The sequence below is a fragment of the Protopterus annectens genome, chromosome 6.part0 (assembly GCF_019279795.1).
Source record: "Protopterus annectens isolate FY-2018-M chromosome 6.part0, PAN1.0, whole genome shotgun sequence".
Lineage (NCBI taxonomy): Eukaryota > Metazoa > Chordata > Ceratodontiformes > Protopteridae > Protopterus > Protopterus annectens.
The window spans coordinates 1141032575-1141057487 of NC_056737.1; the positions used below are offsets into that span (position 1 = coordinate 1141032575).

Genomic DNA, 24913 nt, shown 5'->3' on the forward strand with positions numbered 1-24913 from the left:
AAGGAATATTGGGCTTTGCTGTGTCTGTTCCTTGTGCTTGGTTCCAAGCACAGAATCTCTTCCATTTATCAGCATAAGATTTTCTAGTACTAGGCCTTCTGGCTTCCAAAATGACATCCATCACAGGTTTACGGAGAGATGTGGTTTGAATAATTAGTTTATTAGCCATGCTAAAAGATTCAGAGTTTGGAGCTGTGTGTGCAGAATTTGATAGTTCTGTTGAGACAGTAGGTGAGGTGTTGGAGGCAAGTACCACGGAGGAAGGTGTGACATATTCCTTAGAAGCAGGTACCAATGCTGGCGAGGCCAGTCCGGAGCAATTAGAATCATTTTTGTTTTTTCCTGACTTTAGTAAGACCTTGGAGAGTAGAGGCAGAGGGGGAAAAGGCATAGACTGAAGGATACAGCATTCACTTTCCATGCTTTTTTGTGATGAGTTCTTGCGCAGAATTTGTCCAACTGATAGTTTTGGGGAGAGGCAAATAGATCTATGTCTGGGCTTCCCCATTTTTGGGGAGAGGCAAATAGATCTATGTCTGGGCTTCCCCATTTCTGTGTTAACATGCTAAAGATTTGTGGATCCAGTTTCCATTTGTGTGGGTCCATAAGATTTCTGCTTAGGTCGTCTGCCAGAGTAATTTGCTTTCCTGGCAGGAATTGAGCTTGAAGATGTATTTGTTAAGTCAAGGCTGTGTTCCACAATGCCATGGCTAGTCTGCAAAGGGGGTAGGAACGGGTACCCCCCCTGCTTATTTATGTACACATAACTGTGGTGTTGTCCGTATTTATCAGTTGTTGTCCTAGATGAAGTAAGTCCTTGAAAGCTGTCAGAGCATTCTGAACAGCTAGCATTTCTTTCTGGTTGATATACAGATGCATTTGGTTTGGACTCCATTTGCCCTGAATGCATCTCCCTGCCAGGTGGTCCCCCCCAAACATAGTCTGATGCGTCTGTAGTTAGGGTTTGGGTGGCAGGGGGTAGAGTGAACGACAGTCCCTTGTATTGGTGACATGTCTCTGCCCACCAAAGAAACACCTGCTGTAGGCAGGGAATGAGAGGAATCATTGTTTCCAGGCTGTGACAATGCTGACTCCATAAACTTTTTAGGTACCATTGAAGTTTCCTCATATGCAGTCTTGCATATGGAATTAGTAGAATGCAGGATGCCATAAACCCCAAAGCCTGCAGAATTTGTCTTGCAGATAACTGGGTTTTTGTTGCCATATGTTTGAAGTATGTTGTCAATTGCATTTGTTTGTCTGGCGTGAGGTAAGCCATCTGGGCAGTTGTCTTCAAGCTTGCACCCAGGAATATAATTATTTGAGAGGGTACTAGTTGTGATTTCTTTTTGTTTATGGTGTACCCTAGGCATGCTAGAAGCCATGCTAGAAGCCTTTTTACAAATGCCAGATGTTGAAGTAGAGTGCCCTTGTCCTCTGCCTGAATGTGACAATCGTCCAGACAAGGATAAATTTGAATGTTTCTTTGCAGAATGCAATTACTGGTGCCAGGCACTTTGTAAATATCCTGGGCGCAGTAGATAAGCCAAAGGGCAGTGCACAGAATTGGTAATGCAAAAAACCTGCTTTGAAGCGGAGGCATCTTCTGCAAGATTCCCTTATTGGGATATGCAGGTATGCCTCTTAAGTCTAGAGTTACTAACCAAGCATTCTTGCATAGCATAGGCAGTAGCTGTTGTAAAGTCAGCATTTTAAATTTTGGAATGTCCAGGAACGTGTTCAGAATCGATAAGTCCAGTATTGGATGCCATGAATTGTCTTTTCTGGGTGCCAGGAAAAGTCTTGAATAAAATCCTTGTCCTTTTTCCTTTTCTGGTACCAGTTGAATAGCCCCCATATCCATGAGGGACATGACTTTTTTCTGGGCCTCTGCCCACTGGTTTTGTGGTAGATCTGGCCATCCATTTGGAATTGGCAAAGTATGGAAATGAAATCTGTACCCCTGGGATACTATGTTTAATACCCACTTGTCCTGCATAATTAACTGCCAATTTTAAGCATGAAGTGATAGTTTTCCCCCCAAGGGGGCTGCCAAAAGATAAGTGCTTGGAGATGGTAGAAGAAAGTCATTGAGACTGCTTACTGTAGGGTTGTGCTTTGTTACCTCCAGATTTGAAGGTGGAGGCACTGCATTGCTTTGACCTGTAAGATCCCTGTGATTGATATCTGGAGCCTTCCGAGTGCCTGAGTTTGCCCTGAGTGGCTCTGTTGGACACAGGAAAGGACCAATTTTTAGTAGGCCAGTGCCTACTGAACCTGGGTGGCTGTACTTGCAAGAAATCTTTTAGAGTTTGCATAGATTTAGCTTTGTCTTCCATTTTCTTTAAAACCTCTTCTGCCTTATTACCAGAGTATCATGCTGCAAAGGGGCATCCAACAATTTAGCTTTAACATGATCAAGCAGATTTTGCTCCTTGAGCCAGGCATGCCTTCTTATCACAGATCCAGTAATGGCGGCCCTACAAAAGGCCTCCAAGGAATCAAAACCACATTGCAAAGTATGCTTTCCAACCTGTTCTGCTGAATGCAATAAATCCTGTAACTATTTTCCACACAAAAAGAAATCAACATCATTTTCTGTTTCAGTAAGCCCATAACATGCTGTTGATATTTAAACATATGAAACTGGCAGTTTAAAGCCCTGATTGCCAAGGTTGCAGACGTATAAACCTTCTTACCCAATCTATCCAGCGCCCTGGAATCTCTATCAGAAGGGGTAGGATTTTTGGCTGTAGAAGCCTTAACACCCTTGGGACCCTGAGAAATAGTCTCAGGATCAGCAGCAGGGTTTTTGAAAAGAAATTTGTGGGAGTCAGGAACCCTGTAATATCTGTCTGGCTTACTAGGAGCCGGAAGCAGGGAATCAGGAGCTATGCTTGATTCCGAGAACACATCATCAACAATGTCTAATACAGGAGGTATTGCCAAAGGCCTATGCTGAGGAAGGAGGAGGAGGAGGAAATCCCTAAGCCTCTTTTTTGATTCAGAGAAGTCCTGACTCACCCAGTGAAAATGTTCCCTTAAAGTATGTGAAGTCTCTCCAAAAGAGTAATCCTCAGGAAGAAATGCAGATGGGATGGATTCCTCTGCATCAGAATCCTCATAAGATGCAATAGAAAATTCCTGATAAGAAGAAATGGAAACCTGATCGGAAGATTCATAATCAGTGCCTTGTCAAGGCCTCTTGGGGGGGGGGGGGGGGTTGGGAACCCCTGATCAAGGTAATTAAATCCTCGGCCATTTTGATCACTTGTTTTTTAGGCATAGGGGCCAGAGCATGTGGCTCATGCATTGGTTTTTTTAGACAAACAAGTTGTTTTTGACCTTGTTTTTGTTGATGGCGTTGGTTTAATATAAAAATACTGAGGCCTGAAAACACCCTCACAAGCCAGTGCCTGCTCAACGGCTCCAGACCCATCCAAGGAAGAGACATCTGCGGGTTCAATACTTTGCGAATCTCGCGGCATACCGGACTCCGAATGGGTCTCGGTACAGGCCTGCGACTCAAAAGTAGCAGTTATCAGGGGCTGCGAAAGCGCCTCACTGAGTACTGGTGACTGGCTTAGGAGAAGCTTCATCGGTTTTGGACCTCGACGGTCTGTCTTTTTCCTTGCGTTTTTTGTGAACTCTGGTAGTCGGATTGCTAACAGACGACATTTCTGGGTAGTTAAATCTTGAACCAAAATATTTAGAAGCAAAAATATACCGATGTTTAATAGTGCGTTGGTTAAATTTAGCACAAAACCGACAGCAAGGCACGTTGTGATCAGGGCCTAGGCAAGGAATACAGTACAAATGAAAATCCTTATGAGGTATTTGCTTCCCACAAGTAATGCAATTATTAACTTTTACTGACATCGGTAAGGTGCAAGAAAAAGTTTCCCCAACGGGGTACTTATCTTTAATTTGAAGACTTTGGTTCTGTAACTCGAAAACGAAAATTTCAGGAGTCGGCCGACCAGCACTTGCGAACTGCTTCTGCTTTGGGCACCACGTGGCAAGAAAGACCGATTAAAATGGCATCGGCTGCATGTTTTATACCCCTGACGACCTGACGTCATGGAAGAGAAGACAGCAACCGACACAGGACCCAAGACTTATTCAGACCGACTGAGGGCAACCTGCCAGCAGATTACCCAAATGTAATGACTGCAACAGTGAAACACGAAGAACATCCTGTGATTGCTGCCCTGCAAGATGCTTCTAGGGCGTCAACTCCACATTGCAGGGTATGCTTGCTGACTTGGCTTGCAGAATGCATAAGCTCCTGTAATTCTTTATTTTCTGCACAGTCAGGAAAGGTAGATAATTTTTGCTTAATAAGTTCCACAGTATGTTGCTGGTATTTCAGCATGTGGAACTGACAATTTAATGCTCTAATGGCGAGAGCTGCAGAGGTGTATACTTTTTTACCCCATCTGTCTAAAGCTCGGGAATACCTGTCCAAGGTGGTGGGAGTCTTAGCTGTAGTTGCTTTTATTCCTTTAGGTCCTTGGGATATGACCTCTGGGTCAGCAGTAGGACTTTTAAAGAGAAATTTGTGAGAGTCCGGGACTCTGTAGTACCTGTCAGGTTTCCATGGAGCAGTGGGTAAAGTATCAGGAGTTGGACTGGATTCCATAAAGACATTATCCACATCCAGAACAGTGGGGATAGCTAAGAGTCTGTGCTGTGGCAGATCTAAAAATTCCCTGAGTCTCTTTTTGAACTGAGGATAGTCCTGGCATTCCCAGAGGAAATGCTCTCTTAAAGTATGTAGGGTTTCACCAAAAGAAAAATCCTCTGGCGGGGAGGCAGAAGGAATGGAGTCCTCTGCATCTGAATCCTCATAGGCAGATAAGGGCATGTCTTCATAATCAGAAACCTCAGAGTTGTTGGACTCTTGGTCAGATAAATCTGCTGGGGACAAGTCTCTTTTTTTTTAGCAGGGGAAGGCTGGCTTCCCCTAATCAGCATGATCAGGTATTCTGCCACTTTAAGTATCTGAGATTGTGGCAAAGAAGCAGGCGCTTGAAATTGGGTAGTCAGTTTTTTAGGTGTAGCTCGTACTCTTGGCCTTAGAAACTCGGTAGTTTTAGAAAGAACTGAAAATGCGAAAGAAGTCAGTTTGTGTCGAATACTGGTAGTACGAAGTGCTTCCTCAGAAGCCGATGCCTACACAGTGGCTCCGGACCCATCCAAGGTAGAGACATCCGCAGGTTCCATAGTCAAAGAAGAGTCTTGCGGCACACCGGACTCTGAACGGGTCTCGGTAGCGGTCTGCGAATCCATCAAAGTGGGCATCAGAGGCTGAGAAAGTGCTTCACTGAGTACTGGCGAACTGGAGACTAGCTTAATGGAAGTGTCACCTGTGCGGTCTGTCTTTCTTTATCCTTACGTTTTTTTTCGGAAGATCGGTAGTCGGGTGGCTTACAGAAGCAATTTCAGAATACGGAGATCGAGAAGAAAAGTATTTAGCTACAATAAGGGCCAGACGAATAGTTTGGGCGTTGAACAAAGCACAAAACCGACAGTGAGATAAATCGTGGTCTGGGCCTAAACAGGTGACGCAGTAAGAATGGAAATCTCAGTGTGTTATTTGCTTTCCACAGGCGAGACAATTGTTAACTTTTTCTGACATCGGTTAGAGCAAGAAAAAAAGGATCCCCAGTGGGGTACTTAGCTTTAGAAGACTTCAAGATGATTCAATTTCAGAAACAAAAACTAAGGTAGCGACCGACCGGCACTCGTGCAAACTGCTTCTGCTTTGGGCTCCTCGGCAAGAATGACTGATGTAATGGCGTTGGCTGCCTGTTTTTATACCCCTGACGACCTGACGTTAGTACTGAAGCAACAGCAACCGATGCAGAAATATTAAGCCTCTGGTATTTGGGCCGACTGAGGGCTACCCTTGGCAGGATAACCCAAGTGTGAAGACTGCAACAGTGAAACATGAAGAACATCAATATTTATCCTTGTTGCCTGCCCCCCCAATGATATTTTCCCTGCTGCCTATTGACCACAAGTCCTGTCGCCTGTGGAAGTCAGACATCCACCAGGAGTTTGTGGTTAAATGCTTAACCAAGCCCCCGGATGACTGATGTAACCAGTCACATCACTGAAATGGGATTCTGTGCCCTCCCCTGGCATGTGAATACTCTTTCACACATGGCTACGAGGGCTAAATCACTAGCTTGGAACTGCCAAGCCCACAACCTACTGTCATGCCGCTACAGGTGTTGTAAAAGCCTCTGCTTGTATGGCAGCAAACTGACTTACCAAACGTGTGTCCCCCCCCCCCCCATCCAGAATGGGTTAGCTGACAAACCACTCACTTCCAACCTACCCTGTTGAGATCTTTTAGCATCTTCGTCAACAGCTGAGCCTGGGTCAAGGTTAGACCCTAAACAGTCTGCCACACAAGGGTTTCCTGCTCTTTATTGTAACCTGGGGGGGGGGGGTCCAACTATCTTGGGCTTAAAAGTGCAGTCTGCTGAATCTAAGCTTTATTTTGAAAGACCTTGACAAGGTAACCAGTTGAGCTTTTGAAGGACAACTTCTCACTCCAATGTAGTTAACTTCAAGCTTGTTTTTCCCCTCATTATATCACCTAAGTGTACTCTGGTGTCCAGAAAGACTCCAGTAACTTGCGGACTAATTTTCAGTTATTCCTACCACAGATCAAGGTTTTACTATCCTGTTTTTTTATTCAGATTTCCTGCAGTTTCAGACAAGAGTTTGTTTCATCCTACATGACAAAAGTGAGACCACACACATTGTAGGTTTGACTCTTAGGTCACTTCCCAACACCCTACCTCCTGACACTGTTTTGCCAATGTTAGTTGAATGCTATAAAGTAGCTAAATGCAGTTATTTACATTTTTTTAGCCTAGTGAGACTAAACCAGTTAACAGCCTTTTTTTCATGGGAGACCCGAGGTGGTAGGTACAAACTAGGGGAAATTTGGCCATGATACGGAAGAGATTGCACTAAGCTTTGATAAATACTGTGGGACTTCTTACATCCACCTGAGCTAACAATTCAGGCAGACAGAACCTTGATTTAATGTCTTATCTGAAGGATGACATACTCAGTAGTGTAGTCATCATCAACCCCCTTTCCCCCCCCCATTTTCTACATGGGATTGGGGAGCTGTGTCAACTGTCGCCATCTCTCTGTATACAATGTTACTCTCCAGCCTGCTCTGACTTGCATGCCTGACTGTTGCAGATCTTCTTTCACACAATATACCTACCTTTTTGCTGGATGCTCTGGTTTCCTCTTGCCTTCTTCCTGTCTGGACCAAATCTTCACCAGATTGTCTTCTGCTTTTCTGCACATGTCCAAAACCACCATAACCTATTCTCTTTGATCTTTTCTGCAACAGGAGCTCCTTTCGCTTCTGCTCTTATGTCCTCATTTCTTCATCTATCCCACAGTGTGGACCCTAACACCCATCACAGGCACTTCATTACCATCTCTGGCTTCAACTGTTCTGCATTTACTGCCCAGGTTTCCATACCATACAGTAGTACTGGTAGCACCACTATTTTGTACACCTTACTTTTCAGCTTATTTGGCATTCTTCTGTCATATACTACACCTAACATTCTCTGCCAGTGGACTGCAGCCCCTCTGATCCTAGCTTTGAACTCCTTATTCAGACTTCCCTTCTCCTCAACCACCCCTCCCAGATACCTAAAGCGGATAACCTGTTCCACTATTTTCCCTTCTATGTCTATTCTCAGCTTCTTCTGAACTCCACCACCTGGCTGCCATTACAACTGTCTTATTTGTAGTCAGTTTCACTCCATGTGCCTGTAGCTGGGACTTGGAAGTTTAACACCCCTTAATGCTGCACTGCAGCATTAGTAATGCACAATCAGTCCACTCACCTGGGGTGGGAACAGAACTTACAGCCCCTCTGATCTTCCAGCATAAAAATGGATTTTGCTACCTGTTCACCTACCGACACTAAAGTGAAAATATTTTCCAGAGTTAGTTGCTGGAGAATTGTGTGTATAAACAGAATTGCATAATTAATATGGAGCACTCTGTTTTGGCCAATAAAATGTTGCCGTTATCCACAAAAATTAAGGAGAACATGGAATACTTAGCAATAGTTTGAAAACCTACCTTATAAGACCTAAGAAATACCAACAGTCAGTCACAGAAGATTGAGCACAGCTGCGATTTTTGAATGTTTATTAAGATGATGCAGTAGATGGTACACTGACTTGAACATCTCAACACCTAATAAAAAATGTAATTGTACTACTGTCTGAAAAAAAGAAATGAAACGCACAACTGTTTTTTCTTTTTTAGCGTACACTTACCACTAAGAGCAACACAATAAAATAAATACTATTTCATTTCTAGAGACAATGACAGTTACGGATTTGCAGCACCATTGTAAGTGAATGAGCAAATCAGGAGATTTAATGTGAACAGCCAAAGAAATGAAGTACGTTCTAGGATAAGAGATCGGAAAACAAAATCTTAGCATGCTGTTCCCCGTCAAATCAATTTCAGGTATATTACAGACAGTACTAAACATGTAAACATTTAGAGTGATAATGATATGACAGATGGTTTTGTCCTTTACCAAATACCCTCTAACAGATGGTTATAAGTTGCTAGACAGAAAAGCACAATACTTTTACAGTAACCGTGACCAAATTTTATTTCTTTTGTATGGGGAAATATACGCCCATACCTCTCAACCTGGAAACATCAAAAATCTGAACAAAGGCCCATGAAAAGTATGAAACTTGCCAAACATCGAGACATTGATTAACACATTTGCATACATAATCATTAACCCCACCCACTCCAATGGAATTGTGGGATGCCAGCATGAAGATTGAAGTCACTAAATAATACATAATGCAGACACTTGAATTTCAGACTTCATATCCCTCAGAAAATACATAATGCAAAACATGTTACTCTAGCAGTTATCCGAGTTTACAGAAGCAATATTTAAAATCTGTCCCTATTTTTGGGTCTTTGTCCCACCATTATTTTTGGCTTTGTCCAAATTTCTTGGTCTGAGAGATTGAGAGGCATGTACACAAGCCATAAAGGTCATTAGTATGGATCATAAGACATTGGGGTATATAATATCCATTATTCACAAATGTGCTTACAGTAAAACTACACATACCTATAAACATTCATAATGGAATATTTTTGCCCCAACAATGGGATGGGTTACTCCTTAATGATTAAAAAAAAAAAAAATCACACTTGCATATTATGACTAAATACAAAACTATAGTAATACAGTATAATATATCTTTTAGATACTTTAACGTTTTCTACTTTTTACCCCTCAACCCACTTAAGACTTTTCTGCACTCCCCATACAACTGGAAATGGTTTCCTGAGGTTATTTCCAAGACCCATGACTGCGGGAGGGGGGGCTTTCAGTTCCGGAGCATCCACCAACATTTAAAGGTTCCAGCTTGTCATCTGGAAGAAACATCACTGTGGCGAGATGTTTACATCTACATAGCGGCAGCTCCTAGGTACCAGCTCGGCAGTCTCGGTGTCAAGGTGAGCAATGCAGCACTGCAATTATGCAAATAGATTCCCAGACTCGGGTCTGTTCTGCTCCTTAACGTATGGATGAGGAAGAGGGCGTTGATAATGTTATTATTGCCCTGGTTGGATTTGGAATGCAATGTGCTTCAATTACAGCAGTTGTGCTGCCTGCAACAGTAGCACTGACTAGGATTGAGTTGTGCTGTTAATAAGGACGAGGGTTCTTGCTTGTATGTATATCAGGGAGTGGGACTAATGTTAAATGATGGAACAGACATGCATACGTGTATGTCTAGAATGCCTGTGTGTAAATTTGTGAGGACTTGGGAGTATTTATGCCTAAGCTTTGTGATATCTGTACATGTGTATTTGGAATTCAGCACTTGCGGACCCTTTAACAGATTTCACATCAGTAACAGAATAAGTGGCCGAGAGGGAAATGAATCTACGCCTGAACTGGTCTCTACAGTTAAACTGATGGTGTATATGAGTAGCTGCCTGGTACGATAACGTCATCAGCTTTCTGTAACATGCAACAGGCTAAAAATTCTGTTGCGACATGAAACCTTAATGAATCCATGAACTAATGTCATTTGAATGTACTATTACCGCTGGCGCATTTCCCGGTAATAACCATCCACTGCTGGTGTAAGCGTTGCATGTCTGCTTGTTAGCCAATATGACATTAACTTCTTTTTTCATTATTATCACTAACATATTGCTCTTGTAGCCACGTAAATTACAAAATAAAATGTCAACCGCCACAGGGAAACAGGACTCCCTTTTTTTAAACTGTGTTTTCTTCAGTTAACACCAGTAACAAAGACGTGGCTGCTAATGAGTTTTCAACAATCTGTAGGTAATATACTTTTGAATAAACATTTCTTTTACTCACATGTTTAGCTAGTTTCTTTCTTAGAAAGTCTTAGTCACATGCAGCTGCAACATTTTCAGAAAAATAAAAATAACGCCAATGGACAAGGTGGATATTAGAGGTCTAATCCAAGAACTCTCTGCATCTATCTGGTACATACCTCTCAAGTTAAAGTTTAAAACATTGTCAGTCTCCCAACAGGCTGACAGTCCATTGCACGAAGCAATGTCATCACGGATGCTGGCACCCTGCACACGGATTACCTTGCAGGATATGCTGGCGATGTATGGTGATGTCAGCAATAAATTTAAAGTTGTACTCCTCCGCCCAAAAAAAAAAAAAGAAAGAAAGAAAAAAATTGGGAATTAAAGTGGCCACTCAGGAATTTGTGGAATCCCATTATTTTGCCCTCAAAACAAGGTAATACTGAGGAATTCGGTATGGTTGAGAGGTATGTTTACACCTATCACAGGATAGGAATGGGACTGGGAAGATTCAACTGCATGGCACAAGTAAATTAGCTAATGTTTTTACTCATTTACTTAGCTTTGTCGACTGGGTAGATCTCATTGTGCCTTTGACCTATTTTCAGGGAATTACAACAGTAGCTGCACAGAGTGGAAGTTCTCAGGCCAATACACTAAAGGAAGTCCCATTAGATTTTCAGTAGTGCCATGGGATCTTTAGAATGCAGCTATGCTCCAGGCACTGGAGGAATTGAACAGGTAAACCACAGTATGTCTCCATTCCCCATATCCTAAATCCTCATCTGAAGCCACATATATGACATCCACCTACTCTCACCCCACCCCCAGCTCTTGCCCCTCTCTTGCAGGGAAAACAGCAAGTCTTAAAGTCTTTAAGAATGAGATCATTCTCTCCCTGGAGAGGGAATGTTCAACTGCAGGGTCACATTGAGATTCTGCCATTACTACCTGCCCCCCAATCCCCACCCCCAAATACAGCAGAGAAATAGGATGGGCTAAATGGGGCCTGGAGACATTAGCAGCAGTAGGTTAGGGGGTGAAAAAAACACTGCACATTACTCAAAGCAAGGATTACAGGCACCCTGGCAGAGAAAGCTCAAAGAAACTGAAAGATTAAATGACAGCACTGCAAGAAAAGTACAGTTGTGTACACTTACCATAAATGCAGATGTTAGAGTGTATTCACTGTTGCAGTCATCACACTTCGGTTATCCCACCAGGGGTAGCCCTCAGTCGGCCCGAATACCAGAGGCTTAGTATTTCTGCGTCGGTTACTGTCGCTCCAGGACTGACGTCAGGTCGTCAGTGGTATACAAACAGGCAGCCGATGCCATTACATCAGTTTTTCATGCCCCAAATGTCAGGAGCCCCCAAATAGGGAGCTGAGTTATGGTGGAATAACACCACCAGTAGAAAGTAAATCCCAATAGCCCTGTAAAGAGTGAGGAAGAGAGAGAGAGAGAGGGGGCTGGACGGTGGGAAGCCAGGACTGCAACAGTGAATACACTCGAACATCTACATTTATGGTAAGTGTACACAACTGTACTATGTTCTTCGTATTTCACTGTTGCAGTCATCACATTTGGTTTGATTCCCAAAGCTGAAGAAGGGGTGGAGGCAGTCAAGAGGAGTTGGGGCTGACTAGTATGCCCTGCAGGACTGCGGTTGCAAAGCCTGTCCTGGATTTGGAAAAGATAGGCAGGTGGTAATGCTTGGTGTAGGTATGAACAGAACTCCATGTTGCAGCTTCCAGGATGTCCCTGGTAGGGACCCCTCTGAGAAAGGCTGTAGAGGTTGAAGTTGCCCTATTGGAATGTGTTCTGCTCCCTGTGGGGGTGGTTTTCCATGGTGCAACAGAAATGGATACAATGTGCTATCCATTTGGAGATGGTTTGTTTTGATATGGCATTGCCCTCTGCCTCTGGTGCAAAGCTGACTAGTAACTGGTCAGATTTCCTAAATGGCTTAGTCCTATCCAGGTAGAATCTGAGCTGTTTGTGCACATCTAAAGAGTGAAGGACCCTTTGCCCCTGATTTTGAGGTTCAGGGAAAAGGGTGGGCAAATGAACAGATTGGTTGAGAGCCACACTGGACACCACTTTAAGGCATGAAAGTTGGGTTAGTCCTGAGGGAGACCCTGTCAGCATGGAAAATGATGAAAGGTTCCACAGCCATAAGTGCTTGCAGCTCAGACACTCTTCTAGCTGAAGTGATGGGCAGAAGCAAGGCTGTTTTCCAAGAGAGGAATTTTAACTCTGCTGAAGCTGCAGGCTTAAAGGGGGGGGGGGCTTTTCCAACACAAAGTTAAGGTCCCAAGCAGGGGTAGGGGCTCTCCTAGGTGGCCTTAAGTTATTAGCTCCTCTAAGGAATTTCTTGATGAGAAGGTGTGAAAAGAGAGGTGGCTCACTGCTGTAATGTGCAGAGATAGCAGAGGCATGGATTTTAATGGAAGAGAAAGATAGGCCCCTGTGGAGTAGTTCTGCTAGGTAATCCAGGATGAGAGGTAAGGAGGGCTGTGCTGGGTCAGCTCCTTTAGTCTGGATCCAGGAACAATGCCTTTTCCACTGGTCAGCATAGCATTTTCTAGTACTGGGTCATCTGGCTTCACGTATAACAACTAGGACCCGCTTGCTTAGGCTGGCCACTGGAGGAGAAGTCAAGGAATAAGCCAGGCTGCCAGGTTCAGGGTCTGCAATTGTGGATGCAAGAACTCTCCCTCCTGCTGAGTCAGGAGAGTAGGAATCTGAGGGAAGTACCATGGAGGCAACGGTGACAGACTGTTCAGTAGTGGCTACCAGTGCTGGCGTGACCAGTCTGGGGCAATCAGGATTGCTCTTGGTCTCTCCTCCCTTATTTTGAGTAATACTCTTGTAAGAAGAGGTAGGGGGGAAATGCATAGACTGAGAAGTTTGCCCAGTGGAAGGACAGGACATCCACTTTCTAGGCCTTGCTGTGAGGTTCCCTGGTGCAGAATTTGCTGAGCTGGTGGCTGTAGGGGGAGGCAAATAGGTCCACCTTCGGGGTACCCCATTGCTGGGTCACAAGGCTGAAGGTGTTGTGGTTTAATTGCCACTTGTGTGGATCTATGAGATTTCTGCTCAAGTTGTCTGCCAGAGAGTTTTGGTTGCCTGGCAGGAATTGGGCTTGCAAGTGAATATGCATGGCTGTGGCCGTATTCCAAAGGGTCATGGCTAGCCTGCATAGTGGGTAAGAGTGGGTTCCCCCCTGCTTGTTGATGTACCACATCACTGTGGTGTTGTCGGTTTGATTAGTAGACGCCCCGGAGAGAGAAGGGATCTGAAGGCTGTCACAGCATGCTCAATAGCTAGCATCTCTTTTTGGTTGATGTGCAGATGAATTTGATTTGGGCTCCAGTGGCCCTGAGCATATGCACCTGCCATCCAAGTGTGCACCCCAGGCACAGTCTGATGAGTCTGTTTAGGGTCTGGGCGGCATGGGGTGTGAAAAGGGAAGTCCCCTGTTGTGGTTGCATGCTGCTGCCCACCAAAGAAACTCTTTCCTTAGACAAGGTACCATAGGTATGATAATTTCCAGGTCCTGAGAATGTTGGCACCAAAGACCATTTAGTACCACTGAAGTTTCCTCATATGCAGTCTGGCATATGGAATTAGCAGAATGCAGGAGGCCATAAACCCTAGAGCTTGCAGGATTTTCCCTGTGGATAACTGGGTTCTGGTGGCTAGTTGAGAGAAGTAGCCTGTCAGATAGGCTTGTTCTTCTGGAGTAAGGAATGTCATCTGGGATGCTGTGTCCACGCTTGCTCCCAGGAATGCAATTTTTTGACTAGAGACTAGTATGGATTTCTTTTCATTGATAGTGTACCCCAGTGAGGTTAGTAGGTCTTTTAGAAATGTCAGGTGCTGCAACAGCTTTTCCTGACTGCCTGAATCAGGCAGTTATCCAAGATGGGGTAAATTTGAATATTTATTTGTCTGCAAGAAGCAATGGCTGGAGCCAGACATTTTGTGAAAACTCTGGGAGTAGTGGACAAGCCAAAGGGAAGTGCAGAGAACTGATAGTGCATAGATCCTGCCCTGAAACGTAGGTATTTCCTGCAGGACTCCCTGATTGGGATTATGCAGATAGTCCTTGTTTAGGTCTAGGGTGGCTAACCAGGCATCTTTGGACAGCATAGGGAGAAGCTGCTATAGGGTGAACATTTTGAATTTTGGTACCACCAGGAAAGTGTTTAGAATGGATAGATCTAAGATTGGGTGCCAAGTGCCTTCTTTTCTGGTTACCAGGAAAAGTCTGGAATAGAAACATTGGCCTATCTGTTCTGCAGGAACAGGCTGAATTGCCCTCATGGAGAGCAGGGAATGAACTTGATTTTGTGCCTCTGCCCACTGGTTTGGAGGAAGATCTGGGAACCCTTTTGGGGTTGGCAGTGTGTGGAAATAAAATTTGTACCCCTGGGATACTATGTTGTAGACCCATTGATCGCTGGTGATGGAGGCCCACTGTTTTGTGTGGTAGGCAAGATTTCCTCCTAGGGGCACGAGCAGATGGGTAGAGGTGAGAGAAGTTGTTGAGAAGTCATTGTGAATTCCTTCCATAAGGGGGTGGCTTAGCACTCCCCGTTTTAGAAGTGGAGCTACTCCATTGCTTAGATCTCTGCATACCCTGAGACTGTTGTTTGGGGGGGGGGTCTCCTTCCCCTAGGTCTAGTCTGAGGTGGCCTTAGAGGCTGGAAAGGACCAATGTTTTGAGGGGCAATGCCTACTGAATCTTGGAGGCTGCACTTGCAAAACGTCTGTCTGCATAGACTTGGCTTTTTCTTCCATCTTTTTTAAAACCTCTTCTGCTTTGGTGCCAAACAGATGGTCTTTGTTCAGTGGTGCGTCCAATAATTTTGATTTAACATGGTCTGGCAAGGTCTGTTCCTTAAGCCAAGCATGCCTTCTAAGTACAGAACACCTGTGACTGCTGCCCTGCAAGATGCTTCTAGGGTGTCAAACCCATATTGCAGGGTATGCTTGCTGACTTGGCTTGCAGAATGCATAAGCTCCTGTAATTCTTTATTTTCTGCACAGTCAGGGAAGGTAGATCATTTTTGTTTAGTAAGTTCCATAGTATGTTGCTGGCATTTCAGCATGTGGAACTGACAATTTAATGCTCTAATGGCAAGAGTTGCAGAGGTGTATATTTTACCCAATCTGTCTAAAGCTTAGGAATCCCTGTCCGAGGGGGTGGGATTCTTAGCTGTAGTTGCTTTTATTCCTTTTGGTCCTTGGGAGATGACCTCTGGGTCAGCAGTAGGATTCTCGAAAAGAAATGTGTGAGACTCAGGGACTCTGTAGTACCTGTCAGGTTTCCTGGGAGCAGGAGGTAGCGTATCAGGAGTTCAACTGGATTCCTTAAAAACATCATCCACAACATCCAGAACAGGAGGAATAGCTAAGGGTCTTGTGCTGTGGTAAATCTAAAAATTCCCCAAGTCTCTTTTTGGACGGAGAATAATCCTGGCATCCCCAAAGGAAATGCTCTCTCAAGGTATGTAGGGTTTCACCAAAAGAAAAATCCTCTGGAGGAGAGGCAGAGGGAATGGATTCCTCTGCATCTGTATCCTCATAAGCAGATAAGGGTATGTCTTCACAATCAGAAACCTCAGTCTCGTCGGACTCTTGGTCAGATAAAGCTGCTGGGGACAAGTCTCTTTTCCTTTTAGCAGGGGTAGGCTGGCTTCCCCTAATCAGCATGATAAGGTCTTCTGCCATTTTAAGCATCTGAGACTGAGGCAAAGAAGCAGGCGCTAGAGGTTGGGTTGTAGTTTTTTTTAGGCGTAGCTCGTACTCTGGGCCTTAGAAACTTGGTAGTTTTAGAAAGAACTTAAGACACAAAAGAAGTTGTCGGTTTCTGTCGAATATCGGTAGTGAGAAGAACTTCCTCAGAAGCCAGTGCCTGCACAGCGGCTCCAGACCCATCCAAGGTAGAGACATCCGCAGGTTCCGTAGTCAAAGATGATGCTCGCGGCATACCAAACTACGAACGTGTCTTGGTAGCGGCCTGTGAATCCACAGAAGCAGGCATCAGGGCCTGTGAAAGCACCTCACTGACTACCATCGAACTGGCGACTAGCTTAATGGAAGCTTAACGGAAGCATCATCGGCAGTTTTGGACCTGTGCAGTCTGTCTCTGTCTTTATCCTTATGTTTTTTTCGGAAGATCGGTAGTTGGATGGCTTACCAAAGCCACTTCAGAATATGGAGATCGACAGCGAAAGTATTTGGCTACAATAAGGGCCCGACGATGTATAGTCTGGGCATTGAACAAAGCACAAAACCAGCAGTGAGGAACGTTGTGGTCTGGGCCTAAACAGGTGACACACTAAGAATGGAAATCTCGGTGTGGTATTTGCTTTCCACAGGCGAGACAATTGTTAACTTTTTCTGACATCGGTTAGAGCAAGAAAAAAGGATCCCCAATGGGGTACTTGGCTTTAGACAACTTCAATTTCGGAAACGAAAATTCAGGTAGCGGCTGACCGGCACTCGGATGAACTGCATCTGCTTCGGGCTCCTCGGCAAGAAAGACTGATGTAATGGCGTTGGCTGCCTGTTTTTATACCATTGATGACCTGCCATCAGTCCTGGAGTGACAGCAACCGACGCAGAAATACTAAGCCTCTGGTATTCTGGCCGACTGAGGGCTACCCCTGGCAGGATAACCAAAGTGTGACGACTGCAACAGTGAAACACAAAGAACATCCGTCATGGTAAACAAAACCATCTCAAAATGCATACCATATCATGGCAGCTTGGAGTACAACAAATAAAATAAGTGTTTACAGGGGTTATCACCAATGCAAGGCTACTGTATGATCGGTAACGTGCAATGTTTCAGTTTCTGCTCTCAGCTGTTCTTAAAAAGCACATAGCCTTGCTCTTATTAATTTTTCTCAATTTCCTCTCAGAAGATTTGGCTTCAACAACCCATGTCTCTCTGCCCTACCAGTAGCTAGTTAGACAAATGTTTAGGGCCTTCAGTTTTTCTCCAGGATGCATTCTATAAATAATGGCTATGAAGGGGCAAACCCTCCCATTCCAATAAAAAACTTGGAAAACACACAGCCAAGAAAGAGCCCCCCACTTGAGAATGGAATGGTAGAAGATAAAGCTATAATTTTAGCTTATGCTTACCAAACACTACCCATTCAAGTGTCTTGATGTCCTATTCTTGTAAATAAAAGAATGGCATCTCATACAAAATATACATTTTATCAAACTTCTGAAAACTAAAGAGCTACAGAGATTAAACAGTCTCCCCAAATGATGAAGCAGTAAGAGGTAGTACTACATTTTTCCTCAGCACACAACCCAAAATTCTACTCTGGTACTAAAGCTGGTCTGCAGAACCAAGATGACAATGAAGCAAGCAGAGACACATCATGCATATTGCTGCAAAGTTAACCTACAATTATAAGCACTGTCAGTTTCTATGAGACAGCATTACTATTAGCATCTTTTTACTGGTTGTGTGCGAGTACAATTATACCAATGTTGCCAAGGAGATCGCAAGGCATTCACCAAAACTGTGACAAGCAAAGACACAAGTCAATGATTATACAACAACTGCTGTATTTGACCTGGATAAAGCAATAAAGGATACAAATTGCAAATCAAATGGCACAAAGTTTTATGCAGAGAATAACAAAAAACACAGCAATGAGGTACTAAGCAAGAATGAAGCATGCAAAGGCTAGAAACCTTGGCTACAATGGTTACACAAAACTGAATCAAGTGAAGCAGATAAAGCCAGCTTTAAATGCAGCATTTGACGAACACAGGACATGCCCTTCTACAGATTAAATCCCAGAGGGCACAGTAAAACCACTAAGGACCTGAAACATCACAGAACATTGCAGATGTACAGAGGCACTCAATAATCATCTCTTTGGTGATCTCTAAGACCAAGTCATGAAAGAAAAGTTACAAAATGAAAAAGCTTTGGTGTCCAGTATTGGCACGGCAGAAGTCATTAGCACTGTCCAACTATAAATGTGCACATAGCATGAGGTTGGAGAGTAAAAACATTTGCATAACACGTATACTAATTCCCCCACAGCAAATTTTTAAAGCAGATTACATTTTTAAATGAAGTGCTTATCTTTTACAGAAAAAAAAGACATAATAAATGACCTTTCATCTCTAATCAGATGTCTTCCTCTGTACTATTTCAGTTCCAAGGACATTTAAATTATTAACTGCGCTTTCACAGATAACATCCAGATTATAATCTGCAATGTTCCATAAAGATTACCAAAAAAGTGTTTTTGCAGAATGGTCTGAAACGTGTACTTCATTTAAGCAACCTAATTTTTCCTTAAGTGTTTTACTTCTCTTTCCTTTAAAGTTATCTCTGCTAAACACAATTTCTGTACATAATTATGCAGGCAAAAGGAAGTAGCCTACCAGATAAAGCATTTTACATGTTGAGAACTTATTATAGGGCATACTCAGTGTAAGCAATAAAAGCAACCCAGAAAAGACAGCATATGTAAAGTGGTCATCATGAAGTTGTGAGAGCAGATGCAAACTCCAAAATACATTGTACACATAAAAAAAGACGCCAATGAAGACAGCAATAGAACAAGCCCCACCAAGCATTTAAAACAAGGTGCAGAAATGATGCCAAATCAGAGGCTAGTGATGAACCCAGCTGTCAATCCGCAACACCAAGCAAACGACAACATTAAGAAAAGCAGGTCTGAGCACAGTCACAATGGTTTTCCATCCAAAAACAGCATTTTTTTCTAAACTGCTATTTAACTTATCTCACACTAAAAACAGAAATATTACATCAAGGCTGTAGCAACTAATTGTAACTATCTGTTGAAATAAACTGCAGAGGGGCATTTGATAAGAATGTGGTAGCAGGATGTTTTACAAATTTCTTCTTTCATTTGACATCCATATTAGGTGTCAAGTGTTAAACAATGCGACTTACACATACACACACACATACACACTACAACAAGTCAACATCACACCTTCATTCTTAAGTTGAACACTTAACAAATTTACAACACAAGTGGGGACTACACTGTGCGCTGCTTTGTCAGTTATGGTACAAGTGTGTAATCATGAACAAATTAAGGAGCAGCACAACTAAAATTACACTTTTTTGTAGTGTAGGAAATTTCCTGCTATTTAAGAGTGGAAGGCACCATATACTTTTTGATAAAGACTTTGATATTCTAACATCTCAGGAGACAACAGCAACTTCAAGGATGTGTTATTACTGAAGAATGAATAATGGTTCATGTCTGAAACAGATTCAATGGACAACAAACTATAATAGTCCCATATGCCAGTCACTTAATTTACTGTCACATGGCAGTAACTACTAGCCAAGCTTTAATTTATACACATTCAAAGATGCTACACACACACACCTGAAACGTATGTGTGGTTAGCTGCAGTGAACTTACCTGTTCTTTCACAGATGCTAAAATGGTGGTGGCTGTAGCCTCAGGTTCCACTAGGCCTTGGTCTGTGGAGGCTTCCCGAGAGGTCAGCAGCAGCCCCTCCTCCATAAAAGGGGTCTGCTCAGGAGCTGGCATGCCTCCTGCAAAAAAATAAATATGTCATTAGTCTTGCGAAGATTACAATACAGACCCTGTTTCAAATGATTATCCCATAACACTTAGCAGTGCAGAGTCAGTGTCTTAAACTGTAAGTTACTTATTTACCTACTTCAGCCGGAAGGGAAGAATGAAAAGTCCCACTTTCAGCTAATGCCAAGGACAAAGCTCACATAAAACCTCTAAGAATGGCCAGTACAATGGCACACAGGCAAGGTGTCTATCTGTACCACCAATGAACCATATTAGAGAACTGACTTGGGCCACTGACAGGAGGAATAGGATGAAGTTGCAGATGGCCAGCACTCCTACCTTAGAGGAAGGTCTGGGGAACCCAATGCCTGAATGACTTCTGATGGGGATAATGAACCTGGTAGGACATCTGAGGGGAAAACAGGAGAAGGTGTCAGCCATGATGTCTGATCATCACTACAGTAGCCTCTGCCACAGCTAGGGAACATAACCAGCAAGTACAAAAATAAAGGTATCCCACTCCTTTACTTATAATGCCACCCACCTGTGAAGAGACACGTCCGACAGTGTCCCAAACAGAAACTACTGGGGGCCATGGCAGGGTGAGCATGGGACTCTGGGCAAAAGCTGATGTCAGCATGGGGTCAGGTAGGGAACAGCAACAAAAACAAAATCTCTAGTGATACAGCGAGTGGTACAAAATGATTAAACATAAGCACAAATGCCTGTTCAGTAACTGATACAATTCGGACTGTGAATAACAGAGGCTGAAATAGGAGACACCAAGAAAAAAAAAACAGTTGTATGGAAAACCCACAGTAATACAAATGGAGTTCTTACACTTACTGACAATAGAAAGATAAACCGGCTATGAACATGACCATTTGAGTTGCAAAGACTTGACAGATGTAAACAGCTAACATAAATTGATGGAGTTAAAAGGCTATGCCGTAATAAGACAATGAGCTGCTAAGATTTTAATCCATTCACCTTCTAGACATATAGACAACATGAGCAAAAGCTAAGGATGACTATGACAAGTAATATGAATGGGACAGGAAGCCAAGGAGAGAAAAACTCTGAAGAGTGAAGACCGACGCTGTCGGGACAGATGAAGGTGAGGAGTGTGTTTTAAAAGGAATTCAGTAAAGACTGGTGAACAGGACAATGGAAAAACAGGACAAAGGATAGCAAACAGGTGCTGCAAATTATAACAGTACAAGAGAAGCGGCAGAGGAGGTAGTGATTCAGGTCTAAAACTCAAACTGCAAAAAAAAAAAAAAAATAGACATAGGAGAGGGAAGACAGTAAGACGTTTGTCTAGATATTTCAGACAAAGGAAGGGAGTATGCAGAGCAGTTTAAGCAGAAAACACAAAGATGGAAGAAAGAAGATACAAACCGATGACAGTGAAACGAAGGACTAGGGGTAAAGCACATTTCATGTAAGCAGAACAAAAGGGATTACAGACGCAAAGAGATGCAGCTCATGGTGGGAAACAGACAGGAGTACCAAAACAGTACAGAAATAGGTAGGTACTAGGCTATCAGCCCTGGGGCCTATACAAGCCTAGCCAAAAAGGTACCCTTTCTTTTGCCACCCAAGAAAACTATTTTCCTGAGCTACTGTCGAGCAGAGCGACAGAGGTGATCCCCGGGGTGAATTTCCTATTTCCCATCCAATCATCAAGATTTTTCTTGAAGAGTGCCAATGAAGAGCTTTGTTTGATATAGACAGGTAGTTTATTCCAGAGTATGGGAAGTCTCTGGGACAGGAATCTATCCCTCTGGCATGTTCTGTTTATTGTGGTGACAAGGTTTAGGTCCCTAGAGCGTGTAGCTCGGTGGGATTGGGATTTCTTTAAGTGGAGCATGTCCAACAGTTCTGGGTTTGACATAGCTTTGTATGTTAGGCAGAGATCACCTCTGAGTAGGCGATATGCAACGGAGTAAAGCTGGAGTTTTTTGAGATGGTCTGCATAGGGCATCTGAGGCTGGTAATCCTCTTTGTGAGGAATTTCTGTGGCCTTTCCAGTTGTTGTAGATGTCTTGTGAGGTACATACCTAAAGGGGCGTTGTACTCTATAATGGGTTTAATGAGTGATAAGTACAGGGGAACAATGACCTCTTTTTTTTCTGGATGAGAAACCTTTTGTGATGAGGTGTGCCACGTAGAAGGATTTCCTGACTACTGTGGCGATGTGATTATCAAAGGAGAGACTACTGTCCCCACCTGTGTCCCAAGGTCTCTTATCACACTTTCGATGTTAAGTATACTACCGCCTATTTTGTAGTTCATGGGTAAATAGTTTTTACCAAAGGGGATGACAATGCCCTTTTTGGCACTGAGCTTGAGGCCATGGCTTTGACACCAGGCATCTGTCTCAGTGAGGCCCTTTTGTAGGATGTCCACATCGTTAGGAGTTTCGATTATGGCTCCTAGTTTGCAGTCATCTGCAAACTTCGTTAGCCAAAGAACTTCTGTGTTACCCTGTACTTCAGAGAAGTAGATACCAAACAGGAGATGACCCAGGACTGAACCCTGTGGTACTCCACTTGTCACTGGTCTGAAGTCGGATTTGGAGTCTGCTACTTTCACAGTGTGGGTTCGGTCAGTGAGCCAGTTGGCAACCCATCTTCTGACATTGGGATTTATACCTAATTTAGTGAGTTTATCTATAATTCCAGAGTGGGGAATGGTGTCAAAAGCTTTGGCAAGATCTAGATAGGCTGTGTGAACCACCTTAACCTTGTCTACGGCTTTGGTGACTGCTTCAAAGAAGTCTGTCAGGTTTAGGAGACATGATCTGCCTTTTACAAACCCAAACTGGGTGAGGTCCAGAGTTTGGAGATTACCAATGTCTTTGTTTATAAGTTCCATGATGATACGTTCCATGGCCTTGCAGACCAAGCTAGTCAGGCTAATGGGGCGGTAGTTCCTGGGGTCCGTGGTGGCTCCCCCCTTGTGGAGTGGGATAACCGTCGCTGTGCGCCATTCAGCAGGCACAAAGCCTGAGGTGAGGCTATGATTGAACATGGTACTTAGGTGGGGTGCCAGTTTGTTCTGTAGTTCGTGTAGAATGCAGCCTGGGATGTTGTCTGGTCCCATGGATGCTGTATTCTTGGCTTTGGAGTGTGGTTTTTACCTGTGCAGCCGTGATTACAGGAACTTTGCATTCTTCCGGTATAGAGATGGGCTCTTTAGGGGGGGGTGAGAGGGGGGTAAAGTTAGAATTGAACCTATCTGCCAGGATGTTGGCAAGATCAGTTGGGTCTGTATATTTAGTGCCACTGTGCTGTAACTCAGAGCAGATCGGAGTGTTGCCATTGAGATTCTTGACATAGCTGTAGAATGCTTTGTGGTTGTCTTTCGAATCAGTGGCGATTTTGTTTTCGTAACTAGGTTTGGAGGATTTTATCAGGGATCGCAGCTTCTTACTGAGGCTGACCAGGGAGCTCCTCCACTCATGGGATTTTACTCTCTTTTGCAACAGTTTCTTCCTTCTGTTGAACAGTTTGTTTATGGCAGGGGACCACCAGATTGGCCTTCCTTTTTTTGCAGGATAGCGTCTTGGTTCTGTTTGGGATAGCACGATCCATGCACTCATGTACGTGTTTATAAAGTGCAATTGTGTAGGATTCAGTAGTCGTAACTGTATTGTCCATCTGCATGGGTGTCATGATGTTCAGCACTTCTGTCTTAAGAAGCAAGAAGTTGGCTTTGGAGAAATACTTTACCATGGTTTCCTTAATGGGGGGAGGGGGCAGGATGTGGATATCTAGGGTAATTAGCTTATGGTCGGATCGGACCAATGAGGCGTTGACTTCAGGTGTGGAACACCGGTCACTCATGTTGGTAATGACTAGATCTAGGATACTGTTGCCCCTGGTGGGGGTGTGTGGATAAGTTGATCCAGGGCATTGGAGTTTATGAATTCCAGAAAGCGTTGAGCGAAGGAGTTGGTACACGAGCAGTATTCCCAGTTAATGGTGGGGTAGTTGAAATCGCCCATTATTAGGGTGTTTGGTTGAACCCCAATATTTTCCAGTACATCAAGAAAAGAGGAGTGGGAATCCTGGGGCATGGTGGATGATCTGTAGCAAGCTACAATTTGGATTGCAGTTTTGCCCAGAGTTAGTTGCACTTGGATTACCTCGGATGCATTATGCTGAGCAACTAGCCTAGAGGTGTGGATATCCTTAATGAATATGGACACACTTCTGCCTTTGGTGTTCCGGTCCAGGTTACAAGGCCGAAAAGTGTGGTATGAGTTATAGCCTGGTAGTGCAGGAGTGCTCTCTGGAGCCTTGAACCAGGTCTCAGTCACTGCACAGACATTGATGTTCTCCATTTTAAGGAGTGCCTCAAGTGAGTGCATTTTGAGATTTAGACCTAGCATGAGTAGCATCACCCTCAGTTTTTGCTTGCCTGTTCCTGTTACGGTGGTGAATTTGTCATTTGAACCTTGCCTAAAAAAGGCACTATAGGGGCGGCAAGAAACTTAGCCAGTATCCGGAATCCCAGGGGTGACAGGTGTAGGCCATCTCTGGCAAAGCATCGTGGTCTGTCGACCATGTCATCCCAAGCAAACAGATACTGGATCCCTTTAGAATGGCACCAGAAGCTTAGCAAATTGTTGAAGTCAATCATTTTGTCCTTGTACTGCGGCATCATTCTGGGTGATGGCAGAATGCTACTCAGGGCTACGGTCATACCTGCCTAGGCTACAAGATCGGAGAGCTCTTCCATGTCTCTTTTCATGTAGTCCAAGGAGGTACGTCTCAGGTCATTCACAACAACATGGACAATAACAGAGTCATACTTGTACTTGTTGTGGAGTGACCTGAGTGCGTGGGTTATGTGGCGGATCCTGGCACCAGACAGGCAGCTGACAGTAACCTTCTCCTTGTTTAGCCTGGTAAGTGGGAC

The 24913-nt window shown here is 43.8% G+C and overlaps 1 protein-coding gene across 10 annotated transcripts in view; it reads right to left on the reverse strand.

Annotated features, from left to right (window-relative positions):
• PKP4 (plakophilin 4) overlaps positions 1-24913 on the reverse strand; it is a 3210231-nt gene that overhangs the window by 2101803 nt on the left and 1083515 nt on the right. For all 10 annotated transcript variants that reach the window (XM_044074755.1, XM_044074756.1, XM_044074758.1 and 7 more), the window contains exon 3: positions 19859-19995. In XM_044074755.1, coding sequence (XP_043930690.1) covers positions 19859-19995 — 137 coding nt within the window. The remainder of the gene's footprint in view (positions 1-19858; positions 19996-24913) is intronic.